Source organism: Mugil cephalus, chromosome 7 (assembly GCF_022458985.1).
Source record: "Mugil cephalus isolate CIBA_MC_2020 chromosome 7, CIBA_Mcephalus_1.1, whole genome shotgun sequence".
NCBI lineage: Eukaryota > Metazoa > Chordata > Actinopteri > Mugiliformes > Mugilidae > Mugil > Mugil cephalus.
The window spans coordinates 3,163,620-3,178,941 of NC_061776.1; the positions used below are offsets into that span (position 1 = coordinate 3,163,620).

The 15,322-nt window shown below is 41.5% G+C and overlaps 1 protein-coding gene across 7 annotated transcripts in view; it reads left to right on the forward strand.

Annotated features, from left to right (window-relative positions):
• Positions 1-15,322, forward strand: part of LOC125010895 (discs large homolog 1-like protein) — a 56,998-nt gene that overhangs the window by 1,351 nt on the left and 40,325 nt on the right. For 4 of the 7 annotated variants that reach the window (XM_047589810.1, XM_047589811.1, XM_047589816.1 and 1 more), the window contains exons 2-4: positions 2,072-2,203; positions 11,599-11,762; positions 14,649-14,720. In XM_047589810.1, the coding sequence (XP_047445766.1) occupies positions 2,072-2,203; positions 11,599-11,762; positions 14,649-14,720 (368 nt within the window). The remainder of the gene's footprint in view (positions 1-2,071; positions 2,204-11,598; positions 11,763-14,648; positions 14,721-15,322) is intronic. The other 3 variants (XM_047589814.1, XM_047589817.1, XM_047589818.1) reach the window with 1 other exon arrangement.

Genomic DNA, 15,322 nt, shown 5'->3' on the forward strand with positions numbered 1-15,322 from the left:
TTCAGTCATTTATCAAACTAAGAACCTTATAATGTAGTTGATAAGGACCAGACCAGTTTCATTTTAATCCATGAAACGTCCAAAAACGGTTTAAATGTGCGAATAAATGAAACATTTAATGCATCAGCAGCAGCTTGTACATTAAAACACACGATATGAATGGAAAAAGGGTCAAAAAGTCAAACTAAATAACAATTTAACAACTTAAACTAACACGAGGAAGGAAACAAACATGATGGGAAGTTTCTTCAAGGTTAATGACGTTCAGTCATTTATTCAGTGAATGAAATAAATGATGTTTTAGTTCATTAGGAACAGGCTAGTTTCATGTTTTTACCTGTAAAAAGTTTCAAATGTCAATAAATTAAATGCTTAATTGATTTTTAGCAGGTTGGAGTTTGTTTGGTGTTGAAACATAAAAGATATGAACCAAAAACTGTTCAAAAAGGCAAAATAAATTGCAAAATAATTAAAAAACATGAGAGAAAGTTGTTTTATTCTCCCATTTTGATTATTCAGGTCTTTACCCAACTAACAAACCTATAATTTAGTTGATTAGAACCATTTAATCCATTAAACATCTAAAAAGTGTTTAAAAATGACAATAAATTAATTACCTTATTGATTATTAGCAGGTTGGAGTTTGTTTGGTGTTAGAAACAAAATATATTGATTGAAAGTGATTGAAAATGACATAAAACATTAAAAAAGACGTTTTATAAGATTTCATTTCTGATTATTCAGATATTTATTCAGTTTTAGTTCATTAGGAACAGGCTAGTTTCATGTTTTTACCTTTAAAAAGTTTCAAATGTCACTAAATTAAATGCTTAATTGATTATTAGCAGGTTGGACTTTGTTTGGTGTAAAAACCAAAATAAATGAACCGAAAAACATTCAAAAAATCCAATTAAATTAACAAAAAAACTATTTAACAACTTAAATAGGCGACAAAAGAAATGACAGGAGACAAAAAAAACATGACAAAAAGTTGTGTTTGAGACTAGTTTCATTTTTAATCCATAAAATGTGAAGAAATGAAAAGTTGAACTGTTTATTAGTTTGAGGACAGAAATAATCAGTAGATGTTTTAAAGGATGAGTTCATAGAAAATGTTGATGTTTGTCTGAAGTAACTTGTGGAAACTTGTGGTTTGTTGTCGCTGATGGAAATAAACTCAAACATAAAACTAGAAATGACTTTTAAAAGTGGTTGAAACTGTTTATTCAGTTCCTGTTTCACTAAAACTAAAACCAACTCACTTCATCTCATTTGTCCCTGAGGCTCGTTTGGTTTTAATGAACATTTCTGATCAGATTTATTCGGTAAAAACGATCAGTTCTTATTTCTTCAGTTTAGGAGAAGAATTAAAATTCCTGCTTTAAAATCCTTTGAAAGGTTTTAAATACGAAGCTCCGGACTCATTTTAACCACATTTAAAGTTTATTAAAGGTTAAAGTTTTGGTTCATAAATAGATTTAATTTAAACTTGTGTTGATAGTTTTTCTGAACGTCATTAGAAAACTTTACTTTTTATTTAAATGTGACGTCGTCAAACTAAACAACTTTAATTATGGTTTTAATTGAATTTATGGAAAATCTCAAACATCGGTTTGTGTCGTCTCCTCCTCCTCCTCCTCCTCCTTCTCCTCCTCCATCCTCCTCCTCATCTCCATCATCTTCCTCCTCCTCCATCCTTCTCCGTCCTCCTCTTCCTCCTCCTCCTCCTCCTCCTCCCCTTCATCTCCATCCTCCTCCTCCTCCATCATCTTCCTCCTCCTCCTCCTCTCCTCCTCCTCCTCTCCTCCTCCTCCTCCTCATCTCCTCCTCCTCCTCCTCCTCCTCCTCCTCCTCATCTCCTCCTCCTCCTCCTCCTCCATCCTCCTCCTCATCTCCATCATCTTCCTCCTCCTCCATCCTTCTCATCTCCTCCTCCTCCTCCTCCATCCTCCTCCTCCTCCTGCTCCTCCATCCTCCTCCTCCTCCTCCATCCTCCTCCTCCTCCTGCTCCTCCATCCTCCTCCTCCTCCATCCTCCCCCCCCCCCCCCTCCTCCTCCTCCTCCTCTCCAGATGCCCAGAGAGCCCTCCTGCTCCTGGAGGAGTACCGGGCCAAGTTGAATCATGCTGAGGATCGTCAGCTGCGTTTCTCCATCCAGAGAGTCATCGACATCTTCCAGAGTAACCTCTTCCAGGCCCTCATAGGTACCACCCCCCCACACACCCCAGCTGGGAGGGAGGGGGGGGGGGGGGGGGGGGGAGGAGGGAGGGAGGAAGGAGGAGGAGAGGGAGGGAGGGAGGGGGAGGGAGGGAGAGAAGGAAGGAAGGAGAGAAGGAGGAGGGAAGGAGGAGGAGGGAGGAAGGAGGGAGGGAGGAGGGAGGAGGAGAGAGGAGGGAGGAGAGGGGAAGGAGGGAGGGAAGGAGGGAGGGATGAGGGGTGGAGGAGGGAGGGAAGGAAGGAGAGAAGGAAGGAGGGAGGGAGCGAGGGAAGGAGAGAAGGAAGGAGGGAGGGAGCGAGGGAAGGAGGGGAGGAGGGAGGGAGAGAGGGAAGGAGAGAGGTAGGGAGGGAGGGAGGGAAGGAGGGAGAGAAGGAGGGAGGGAGGGGAGGGGGGGGAGAGAAGGAGGGAGGGAGGAAAGGAGGTAGGGAGGGAGGGAGGGAGGGAGGAAGGAAGGAAGGGAGGTAGGGAGGGAAGGAGGAAGGAGGGAGGGAGGGAGGGAGGGAGAGAAGGAGGGAGGGAAGGAAGGAAGGAAGGAGAGAAGGAGGGAGGGAAGGAGGGAGGGAAGGAAGGAAGGAAGGAGGGAGGTAAATATTGTAGCAGCTGTCTGTCTCTGTCTGTGTCTGTGTCTCTGTCTGTGTCTCTGTCTGTGTCTCTGTCTCTGTCTCTGTCTGTGTCTCTGTCTGTGTCTCTGTCTGTGTCTCTGTCTCTGTCTGTGTCTCTGTCTGTGTCTCTGTCTCTGTCTCTGTCTGTGTCTGTGTCTCTGTCTCTGTCTCTGTCTGTGTCTCTGTCTGTGTCTCTGTCTCTGTCTCTGTCTGTGTCTGTGTCTGTGTCTCTGTCTCTGTCTGTGTCTCTGTCTGTGTCTCTGTCTGTGTCTGTGTCTGTGTCTGTGTCTCTGTCTGTGTCTCTGTCTGTGTCTCTGTCTGTGTCTCTGTCTCTGTCTGTGTCTGTGTCTGTGTCTCTGTCTCTGTCTGTGTCTCTGTCTGTGTCTCTGTCTGTGTCTGTGTCTGTGTCTGTGTCTGTGTCTCTGTCTGTGTCTCTGTCTGTGTCTCTGTCTGTGTCTCTGTCTCTGTCTGTGTCTGTGTCTGTGTCTCTGTCTCTGTCTGTGTCTCTGTCTCTGTCTCTGTCTGTGTCTGTGTCTGTGTCTGTGTCTCTGTCTGTGTCTGTGTCTGTGTCTGTGTCTGTGGTGATTTGTAAGTAGCTGCTGTAGCTGAGTCAACGTTTCCTTATTTACTTGAAGCAAACGCTCTAAACATCACAACCACTGATTTAAAGGTTAAAAGTTTAAATAATCAGACTTTCACTTTCATCCACAGATTTAAATTCAGAGTCAACGTCGTCATATTCCTGCAGGCGTGTTGTATTATTTTATGAGGATAAGTTTAATCTAATTAAATAACCAATAAAACCAATAAAATGTCTGCAGTGTTTAAAAAAGTCAATAAATTAAACACTTAGTCGATTATTAGCAGCCTGTACTTTATTTAAAGTCCCATTAAATGAAAAAATTAAACCAATTAGATAATAAGATTCTTCTGATTATTGATCAGTCTGACCTTTGTCCAACTCTACGACTTTCAGTTAGACTTTTATTTGTTGGAAAGTGTTGAAATGGGCCTAAAGTGATGAAACAAAACTCAGATTCATTCACTTTAGTTTTATAAAACAGCAAAAAAATAAATAAAGCTCCATCTACACGTCATGTCCTGATTGGTTGATGGATCCATGTTTCCACCAATAGGAAAGAGGCTGTCATGTTGTGTTTCTTTCTATCATGTGTAGCTGGCTAGCTCTCTCCTCTGCTAGCCTCTTTCCTGTAGCTCTCTCCTCTGCTAGCTCTCTCCTCCTGCTAGCTCTCTCCTCCTGCTAGCTCTCTCCTCGCTAGCTCTCTCTCTGGCTTCTCTCTCCTCCTGCTAGCTCTCTCCTCCTGCTAGCTCTCTCCTCCTGCTAGCTCTCTCCTCTTGCTAGCTCTCTCCTCCTGCTAGCTCTCTCCTCTTGTTAGCGTTTTCCTCCGTGAACCAAACATGACGACAACATTCAGGAAGAAGCCTCAGTTATTTAGAACCAGTCTAGTTTTTCTTGGTCTGTCGGTTGTGAGATTTTGTGCGTTTGTCTCGTCTGAGTGAGAAGTCGTAAACTTTGACCATCTGGACAAACGGAGACGCAATCGGCTCAAACATCTGCAGCATCTGGCAGAGAGAGAGATGGTGGAAGGTCAGAGGTCAGGGCAGATATTGATTCGGGTCGGGAGAGAAAACGTTTTCCTTCCTGTCGAGTTAATTAACCCTTGATAATAACCTCTAAACTTCTGCTGTGTAGATGTTGATCTACAGGATCAAATATTTTACTGGTTGATCCGTCTCTGAAGATTCTGTTCAGTTTTCTTCAGTAAACGTTTGTGATGTTTCTTATTTTAATCGTAGAGTAAAGAGTTTGGAGGAGACGTCGGGCTGGTGTTAATATGCCGAAGCCAAAGATAGTAGAGCTCCCCCTGGTGGATGGAGGCTGCAGTATAGGGCATATAAGCTCCACCCCCTCCGTGTTAGTGGGCGGGACTTGACACTTTAAATAATTTTACTTCAAAGATGGTTTCAGTCGTTTCAGGTTTCAGGTTAATATAATGTTGATGAAGTTCAAGTTTTCATTTTATGGATAAGTTTTGTTTTAGTTCATAATTTGATGCTGTAGAAACAGGAAGTGATATAGTGTCGACCACCAGTTGCCATGCCAACCGCTCCATAAAGAGTGTCGGAAAAGTGAGAGTTGTGAAAACAATTTTTAAAAATAAGTTGTGCATAAACCATTTCCTTGTAATTGTACCATATGAGTTATTATTATTATTATTAAAGGTGAACTGTGAGGCAGTTTGTATCAGGTAGCTCTTCCTATTACTCTGTGACTCCTGCTTAAACTAAATAGAACTTAAGTCTTTTGTTTCTTTTTTAACAGTTTTGTTGTAAATCTGAGCGTGTTCTCTTTACAGTGGGGCAGCTAACGGCTAATCATAGCTCATTAATCTGTATTTATTATAGTAGTTACAGCTGCATGTATTCAGCCCTGGTCTGCAGGTCGAGGGTCTGGTTTAACGTCGACTCCAGGAACAAACCTCTGGTTGTGAATCTGTTCCCTGATGGAAGTGAAGTAGATTTAGAGTCTGATCCAGGTCTCATTAAACCTTAAAGAACAGTTCTTCTTGTCCCGGCTGATGAGAACTAGATTCCTGCTGCTCAGTTTTCAATTTGCCAAACTCCCTCCCAAAATATGTCCAGAGCCGAGCGAGCAGAGTGTAATCCCTCTGTGGACATGATGATTACCCCCCCGTCCATAATCCCCCTCCACCAGCATCGCTGATGATTTACTAGTGCTGCAGTTTGTTCCTCTTCCTTCTGTCCTGATTCCTCTCAGACAAACAGATGGTCTCCGTTCACTTCAATAAATCACTGCTCTCATAGTGGAGTCTGCATCACTAGTCACCTGGGAACCAGTTATTCCTCTAATAACCAGAATAAACTTCAGTTATTCCTCTAATAACCAGAATAAACTTCAGTTGTTCCTCTAATAACCAGAATAAACTTCAGTTATTCCTCTAATAATCAGAATAAACTTCAGTTATTCCTCTAATAATCAGAATAAACTTCAGTTATTCCTCTAATAATCAGAATAGGCTCTGGTTATTCCTCTAATAACCAGAATAAACTTCAGTTATTCCTCTAATAACCAGAATAAACTTCAGTTATTCCTCTAATAACCAGAATAAACTCTAGTTATTCCTCTAACCAGAATAAACTCTAGTTATTCCTCTAATAACCAGAATAAACTCTAGTTATTCCTCTAATAACCAGAATAAACTCTAGTTATTCCTCTAATAACCAGAATAAACTCTAGTTATTCCTCTAATAACCAGAATAAACTTCAGTTATTCCTCTAATAACCAGAATAAACTCCAGTTATTCCTCTTATAACCAGAATAAACTCTAGTTGTTCCTCTAGTAACTAGAATAAACTCCTCCTCCTCCGTCTTGTATAACTTTACTGAATCGTCCTAGCGTTTCATCTTATGATCATTAAAGTTTAACTTTCCTTCTCCTCAGTTTCTAGTTAATTGATAAGTTGGTTGATTAATTGATCAGTTAACTAGAATCGTTGGTATGTGTTAGACTCTGGTTTCAAGATAAACAGGCGTAAACAGAAGCTCTTTTGTCGGACTCTGATTCTAATCTGATTAAAATAAATTTAATTTCTGAAAATAAAACCTGGAGGACAGATCTTAATTCTCTGGTATGTGGAAACGTCACCAGTGTCTTATACACTAGAGGTCACACTTAAAGTCACATTCCCAACGTGGTGCGTCCACGGAGACCAGGGTCCACGGAGACCAGGGTCCACGGAGACCAGGGTCCACGTAGACCAGGGTCCACGGAGACCAGGGTCCACGGAGACCAGGGTCCACGTAGACCAGGGTCCACGTAGACCAGGGTCCATGGAGACCAGGACCATGAACATGGACCTGATGGTTCTGGAGCTAGTCTTAATTTAGTTGGTCTTTCCATTTTCACACTTGTCACCGTGGAGCTTGTGTGTTTAGCTCCATGTCTTGTGTAGATCTTTATAGATCTTTATAAATCTTTATAAATCTTTGTAGATCTTTATAGATCTTTATAGATCTTTATAGATCTTTGTAGATCTTTATCAGCTGTGTTGAGCTGCACAAACTGAAAACTGAAATTGTGAATCTTCTTGCTGGTTCCACTGTAAAACGATCTCCAAGTCTCCACAGTTCCACAGAGATTTATTTATTTATTTATTTTTTAAATTGGACATCAATGCGTCTCCTGAGGACATTCTAACTCTTTACAGCGACTGATTCACAAGCAGAAGCAAGAAAACAAACATTTAATGATTTAACTCTCAGGTTAAAATACATTTGTTTGAAAATTATCTGATCAGACACAAACTGTTCCCCTGTCATAGTGGAACTGAATTAGACCAGAATATGAACAAGAAACAATGATAAATTCAACAGGAAAATATTATACAAAAATAACAACGCTCTGAGAATTATGTAGAGACGAAAATAGAAATATAAGAACATTCTGTACGTAAAGTAGTGGTGGTGATTAAAACTGATGAAACGAGACGATCAGATGTAGTGGACACGACAGTGAGGAAGTGGTTTGTCCAACAAATAACTAAACAATAACTGTAAAGAAAGAAAGAAGCCAAGTCCAGGGTGTGAGTCGGGAGATGTTTGTGTTTGAGTATTTAAACAAACATCTGGGTTAAATTAAAGTCAGGAAACGTTTTCCAGTTGAATCTTAACGTTTGTCCTTGTACACATCTGTGTCTTTAGATAAACCAGGTCCATGTTGCACCGTGGAGCCTCTGGGGGGCGCCACCAGGGCTTTGTGATGGGACCCAGACTAACATCCACCCTTTTATCTTTTAATCATTTTAATTAGTCTACGTCCTCTTTGAGCTACATGCTAACATGCTAATGTGTAAAGATTTATTAGCTTCGCTCTATGACAGTTCATTTATTTAATGATCAGCTGACTGATTAGTTAATCTAATATCCTCATTCATTCATGTATTTATTTTGCTTGGTTGGGCCGTGGTGTGTTCTAGCCCCGCCCCCTTTAACTCCAGACACAGCCAGGGTCATTATGGTCAAACAGTTCAGTGTTTGTTTCCTCAGACCAGAGGAAACAACCATCTTTGTCTCCGTGTGTGGCTGCAAACAACGATGTGGTTTGTCCGGTCACGTCGACGTCAGACTTGTTTAACTGTGGATACAGATGTTTTTGTGCTTTTCACACTGCGTCAGAATTTCTTCTTCTGTCTCAATATTTCATCAAATCTAAAAACAACTGACAACTAATGTCACTGATCTTGTTTTTATGATCTGCTCTGGTCTTTTTGACACGTGGACACGTGGTTCTCCATCTAGTGGGCTAATGCTAATGCTAATGCTAAATGGGCTAAACCAATCTGCACTTTGTCTGGTTGCTGCTACATGGGACCTAGACCCAAATATTCATTGGTGTCAATAACCGTTGTCCTAATCTTCTGTGATGGCGCCGCCTAGTGTTTGGGTGGAGTTGTTACAGAGCGAGTCAGACTGATGAGCTACAAGTAGAAATGATTCACTCCAACAAAGTCTAGCTCCTGCAGTACTTCTGCTTTTGGATTTACACTCGTACGTCATGTTGAAAACTGTTAAACCAACAGAAAATGACATAAAACATTAAAGATTCTTCTCATTATTGATCAATCTGACCTTTATCCAACTTATAATTTGATGAAACAAAACTCAAGATTTATTCACTTTAGTTTAACCAGAGTAGAAACCGTTTTTGCCTACTTCTGGTTTTCTCTTTCTGTTTCCTGTTTAGAACCTTGTTCCTGGTTTGGTTTCATTATTCAGCTCAGTCTCACACGTGTGACTTTACATTTTATTTTATTCATTTTGACAAACTGTATTAACACATTGGACCTAAAACCAGACTAGAACCATGTTCAACCAACGGTTTCTAGAACTTAAAATGTAAATCTAAACTGGACATTTCAAAAGCTGATCAACACATTTAATTATTTCCAACTATTTCCATTAAAATTCATTTTTTAGGACCATGTCCAAATCTATCAGGTGTCCCAATAAAGAACTGACCAACAGGCTTTTATGGGGCCACGATGTTCCACCAAGGGAGGGTCAGTGGGTATGTTGGGTTGTCAAAATAAAAGTACAAAACTACTCCTTCAAAATAAAAGCATGCAGCACCAACCGAACCTTAATGAAGAGACTGTGTGGAAGCCTTTGTTTCAGGGCAGACCCACACACTGTGTGAATGTTAATGTGGAGCTGATGATGAAGATGGTGGCTCCCGTCTTACCACCGTTTATCTCGAGGATCCCGCCACCGTCCAGCTGATGGTCACCAAACGCACCAAATTTCACCCCAGTCTGTTTTCAATCTGTGTTTAAGACCTAGAAGACAAAAACAATAAAGACAGTAGTGGAGGCAGCTAGACAGATTTAAAAAACAAAGAGGGAACTTGGTATTTTTAGTTCTTAGATCAGCTTCTGTTGAAATCTGGAGCTATTTTCAGTCATCAAACAGAATAATCTGCTGTGATATCGCTGAAGGAACTCATCGTCTGACTTTTAATTTTCACTCATTTGTCTTTGTCGTGTTGTGACGTCTCTGTAGCTGGTGTCGGTTGTTTCTCTCGTCATTGAAACATGATCTGAATGTGACCTGATGTATAAATGGGATCGAGATGTTTTTATTGCCGCGAGAAATCTGAACGGAGTCGTTGTGAGATTAGAGAGTATAGAAGCTGTAAATAGATACGTTGAACTGCTACGCCACAGATACAGAAAGAGGAGGAAATAAAGAGACGTTTGTCGTTTTCTATGAGTGTCACATGGGTGAAAATAATAATGGTGGAGACGGTGGATCCCTCGTCTGGTTTAAAACCACTAAAACCTTCGTCCAACGTGTTTTTAAAACGCATCTGTACCCAGAATTAAGTTCTTCTAAAATGCTGCTAGCTAGCTAGCTAGGAAGGAAGGAAGGAAGAGGAAAAAAGAAGGAGAAGAGGGAAGAGGAAAGGAAAGAAGGAAGGAATGGAGGAATGAATGAATGAAAGTGGACGGTTGAAGTGGTGATCTGTTGGTTTCTGTGGAAACATCTGTGCTGGGCTGGGCCGCCCCGTTGAGCCAAAGAAAGCTCTGGTTATTTCAGACGTCTCTGTGAGCCGTCCTCAGAATTGTGTCCAAAAATAAAGCAGCATGTTGGATGTGGCCACTGGGCTGGAGGCTTCTAATAATATCCTCCCTAGTGCACTAGAGGTTCACTACAAGGTTCACTACAGCCTTCGCTGCAGCCTTCACTACAGCAGGGTGTCCGTGGAGTCTTAAAAAGTCTTAAAAAGCTTTAAATCCAATCATTTGAATTTAAGGCCTTTAAATGTCGAAAATTCTAGTAGAATCTTGTAAAATGTCTTAAATACGATTTTGAAAGGTCTTAAAAATTTATTGATGTTACTTTTATTTAAACAAATGTATAAGCTTCAGTCTCGCTTTTAAATGTTTTGACTTTAGAGGACGCTATAACGTAACTACAAAACGGAACTAAGGTACCTGTGCAGCGCGGTCATAATTTATCGAGCAGAGCCAGCTAGCTAGTAACTAGCATGCTGCTACGGTCGCGCCGTGGTGTGTTAGCGCTGAGCATAGCAGCAGATAAAGGTTGACAGAACCCCACAGCATCACTTGAGTTTTCTTTGGCCAAGTTGTGCTAATACAACACTTACTAACGAGTAAGCTGCTCACTAGAGCCTTCACTAGAGCCTTCACTACAACCTTCACTACAACCTTCACTACAACCTTCACTAGAGCCTTCACTACAACCTTCACTAGAGCCTTCACTACAACCTTCACTACAACCTTCACTACAACCTTCACTAGAGCCTTCACTACAACCTTCACTAGAGCCTTCACTACAACCTTCACTACAACCTTCCCTAGAGCCTTCACTACAACCTTCCCTACAACCTTCACTACAGCCTTCACTACAGCCTTCACTACAACCTTCACTACAACCTTCACTACAACCTTCACTAGAGCCTTCACTACAACCTTCACTACAACCTTCACTAGAGCCTTCACTACAACCTTCACTACAACCTTCACTAGAGCCTTCACTACAACCTTCACTACAGCCTTCACTACAACCTTCACTACAACCTTCACTAGAGCCTTCACTACAACCTTCACTACAGCCTTCACTACAACCTTCACTAGAGCCTTCACTACAACCTTCACTACAACCTTCACTAGAGCCTTCACTACAACCTTCACTACAACCTTCACTACAACCTTCACTAGAGCCTTCACTAGAGCCTTCACTACAACCTTCACTACAACCTTCCCTAGAGCCTTCACTACAACCTTCACTACAACCTTCACTAGAGCCTTCACTAGAGCCTTCACTACTGTTTTTGTAATTTTAATGACATTTCTTGAACAGGCTTTGGCTGAAACATAATGACAGATACATCAGAACTGATATGAACTGAAAACAGTCTGAACATTTGCAGTAGAAACAAAATCAACCATCGAGACAAAGTTTGACAATTATTAAAACGCCGAGGTGAATATTGGTTGTGATTATGTTTATCTTTAGTAACTGCTTTCATAAATATCTTGAAGGCAGAGGAGCTACAGATGACCAGGTCATGTTCTTTCTTTCTTTCTTTCTTTCTTTCTTTCTTTCTTTCTTTCTTTCTTTCTTTCTTTCTTTCTTTCTTTCTTTCTTTCTGCTTCATCTCCTTCAGCAATGTCATTCTCTTGACCTCCCGGATGTTTTTTCCGTGTCCTCAGATATCCAGGAGTTTTATGAAGTGACCTTATTGGACAGCCAGAAGTGGGTGGAGTCTTCCAAGGCGGAGGACCCCATGGCGCCCGTCAACCTGTGGGATTTCTCCAGCCTTCAAAGCACAACGGTGACCTCGGACACTCTACCCAGCCTTAGCACCAGCATCGAGGTAAAAACAGAAAACATATTAAAACTAGTAAAACTAGATCAGAACGATCCAACGTAACAGGACCAGGAAGATCTGGACATAATCCTTGATGGTTCAGAACCAGGAACAGCTGGTTTTTGACTTGGGGAGATGGTCCAGATTTAGGAACAAGATGGGAAGAATCTCACAATGTAAGTTGTTTATTTTGGAGAAGGAAGGAAGAAGTGGACACCTGGCCGACAGGTGGAGGGTTTGGTGTTGCTCAGAGGTCCTGGAAATTAATTAAAGCCACATGACAATTATCAACTACAGGGTTTATTTCATCTGGTAGAAACGAAGCTGTTCTGTTATAGATGAGAGAACGGCTACAGACTCTGCTCACGGTTCTTTCTTTATCTTTTATTTTATTTTATTTTATTTTATTATTTTATTCTCTTGTATCACTGTAGTCTGTCGTAGTCATCTGGGTTTCATGAGGCGTCTCCTGGATGGTCCTCCAGCCAATCAGAGACATTTAAAGTCATCACATGACATGTATGACTACTGCTACAACGTTAAGCCCCGCCCCTCATGATCTGATCTGATTGGTCCAGCAGATCTTTGCTGGGACAGAATCAGTTCCTAATGGAGAGACTCCAGGTAAAAATCCCAGGTCTGGATCGAAACCTTTTAACGTAAAGACTCCTCGAAGGAAGGAAGGAAGGAGGGAAGGAGGGAAGGAAGGAAGGAAGGAAAAGGGAGGAAGGAAGGAAGGAAGGAAGGAAAAGGGAGGAAAAGGGAGGAAAAGGGAGGAAAGAGATAAGGAAGTAGGAAAGAAGCAAAAAGGAAATGATAGGAAGGAAGCAAAGAAGAAGAAAGGAAAGAAGAAGGAAGAAGGAAAGAGATGAAGTAAGGAAAGAAAGAAAGAAAGAGATAAGGAATGAAGGAGAGAAAGTAAGGGAAGAGGAAAGGAAGAATAGAAAGAGAAGAAAGAAGGAAGGAATGAATGAAGATAATAAAATTAAGCATTGTTAGAACGTTCATTATTATTATTATTATAGAGTTTAAATTAATTTCCTTTAAAGATCATTGGTGGTTGAATCAAACTTTGATGGTTCCCGGTTCCACATCGTGAGGCAGAATTTTGTCATTTTGTTCCTTTTCTTCATTTATTACCTTGGATTCTTTGTTAAATTTGTTTCTCGGCCGTTTCTTTTATTTGTTTCCGTCTTTGTGACATATTGGGGGTAAACATACGCCGGTAAACGTGAGGCAGGAGTAACGGAGAGAGATTCAACGGGATGAAGCATCGAGTCTGTGATGATGATGAAACCAACGGAGCGACATGCTGGCTCCCTTCACTTCCTTCATTTCCCTCTAATCCCTTGTTTTCATAAACCGTTTATGGGATTAACCCGAAATTGGAATATAATCCACAAAATGTTGGTGTCTTGTTATGAAATAGATTTTGTAGTTTGAGAGGAAGCAGAAGGACGGAGGCTGTGTTCACGTGGTGCTTAAGGCTTCTCTTAGAACTGGAGGCATCCTGAAGAGATTTTCTACATTTCTGCACAAAACACTAATATTACACTTGTGTATTTGTTTATTTAGGTAAATGAGTCAATATTACACACCAGAGAGGAGCTCCTCTAGATTAAACCAGAGTCCATGTGTCCAGAAGTGTTTAAAAAAGCAACTGGACTTGTTTTCTATTGAGGAAACGTTTCATCTGAGTAGCTTCTTCAGTTGTAAAGGACTGGACAGAGGTTTAAAGAAGTTTAAATGAGAAACTCTGTGGTTAAAACCATCAGAAACTGGTGTGGTTCAGTTCCTGGTTTAGTTTCTATAAATCAGGGATTTGTCTCATGTTTGTGTTGAAGTGTGTGATGACAACAGATGAAAGGAGCTTTGTGAGGAGCTCAGAGAAAGAGTTGTTGTTGCTCATCAGGCTGGAAAAGGTTCCACAACCATCTGTAAAGAGTCTGGAAGCCACAAATAATCCACAGAGAGTCAGACAGATTGAAGACGACTGTTCCCCTCCACAGGAGTGGTCCACCAACAAACATCACTCCATCATAGTGGGAGAGGAACCAGAGGAACCCAGGGGAACTTCTAAGCAGCTAAAGGCCTCTCTCACATTGGCTGATGTTCATGTTGATGAATCCACTCAACAACCAAAGACACTGCTCTCTGTCCACAAAGACATGTGGGACAATGTTTAGTGGACAGATGAGACCAGAGTAGAACAGTTTGGTTTAAATGTTTGGAGATGAACCAACACTGCATTCCAGCATCAGAACCTCATCCCTCCATGAAACATGGGGGTGCTAATGTCCTGGTTTGGGCCTGTTCTGCTGCATCTGCTCATCATTGATGGACCAATGAACTGTGAATTCTACCAGTGAACTCTGAAAGAAAATGTCAGGACATGAGTCCATGAGCTGAATGTGAAGAGAAACTGGGTCATGGAGGAAGACAAGGAGCCCAAGAACACCAGTGGTTCTCCAGAAGAACCAGATGAATGTTTAGGAACAAGTCAAAGTCCTGACCTTCATCCAGGAGAAATGAACTGGTTCTGTTCTGACCACAACATTTAGTTACAAGGACTCACTCAGATCTGGAAGACTGGACCATTTTAGTGAATAAACAAATACACAAGTCTAATATTTGTGTGCTGTGTGTTTGTTTGGTTTCTCTTTGTCTACTTTCAGGACTTGTCTAAAACTGTGTTGATGCTTTGAGTCACTTTTATTCAGAAATGTAGAAAACTCTGAAGGGTCTAAATACTTCTCTAGGCTAACATTTCCCCCCCTGTTTCCAGCCTTAGTGCTAAGCTAAGCTAAGCTAAGCTAAACATGTTTGAAACCATTGAATGCTTCTCTTTCTTCCCTCTTCTTTCTGACTGTATTCGCCCGTCGTCCCTCGTAGGACTCCCCCCTCCTAAACGAAATCCTGCACACGTTGGCGCAGGCCAAACTCTCGCCCGGCCGTGAACCTCAAGTAAGTACTGGAAGCCTGTTGGTGGGAGGGGTCTCATCCACCTTCGCCGCATGCCCCATCCCGTCCTCACATGCTTCGGACCATCGGGTTCTGGGTCCAGGGTCGGGTTCGGGCTCAGACGGCCTCAAGGTGTTGGTATCGTTGGTGGTGACATGTTGAGGTGGTCTGAGCCGGGTTCAGGGCTCATCGTGATTCATTCGTTTTGGGTTCATGTTGTTGGGTCTGAACAGAACACCTCCGGTCCTCTGAGCTGCCGGGTCAGAATCTGATCCATAATCCACAGCAGGTTAGAGAAAACCCCTCACACCAGGAATAAAGTCAAGATTAGCACAACTTCACACACACACACATTAGTAACTGATTTACCTGCCAGTCAAAAGTTTGGAGACAGTTTCTCATTGAACTCAAATATAAAGAAAAGATCATTATGTTATGAAATAGAGTTTCACGTCTTTATAATTAATCTGTTCAATGAATAAAGATCAGGCAGATGTAGATTAATGTAGATAAATACAGATTTGAACCAGAGCGTTTGTAGAAGACGTTTCCTCCAGGTCTTAATCTGCTGTCGTCCGGTCTGAGAGTTTCGGTTTTTATCACCT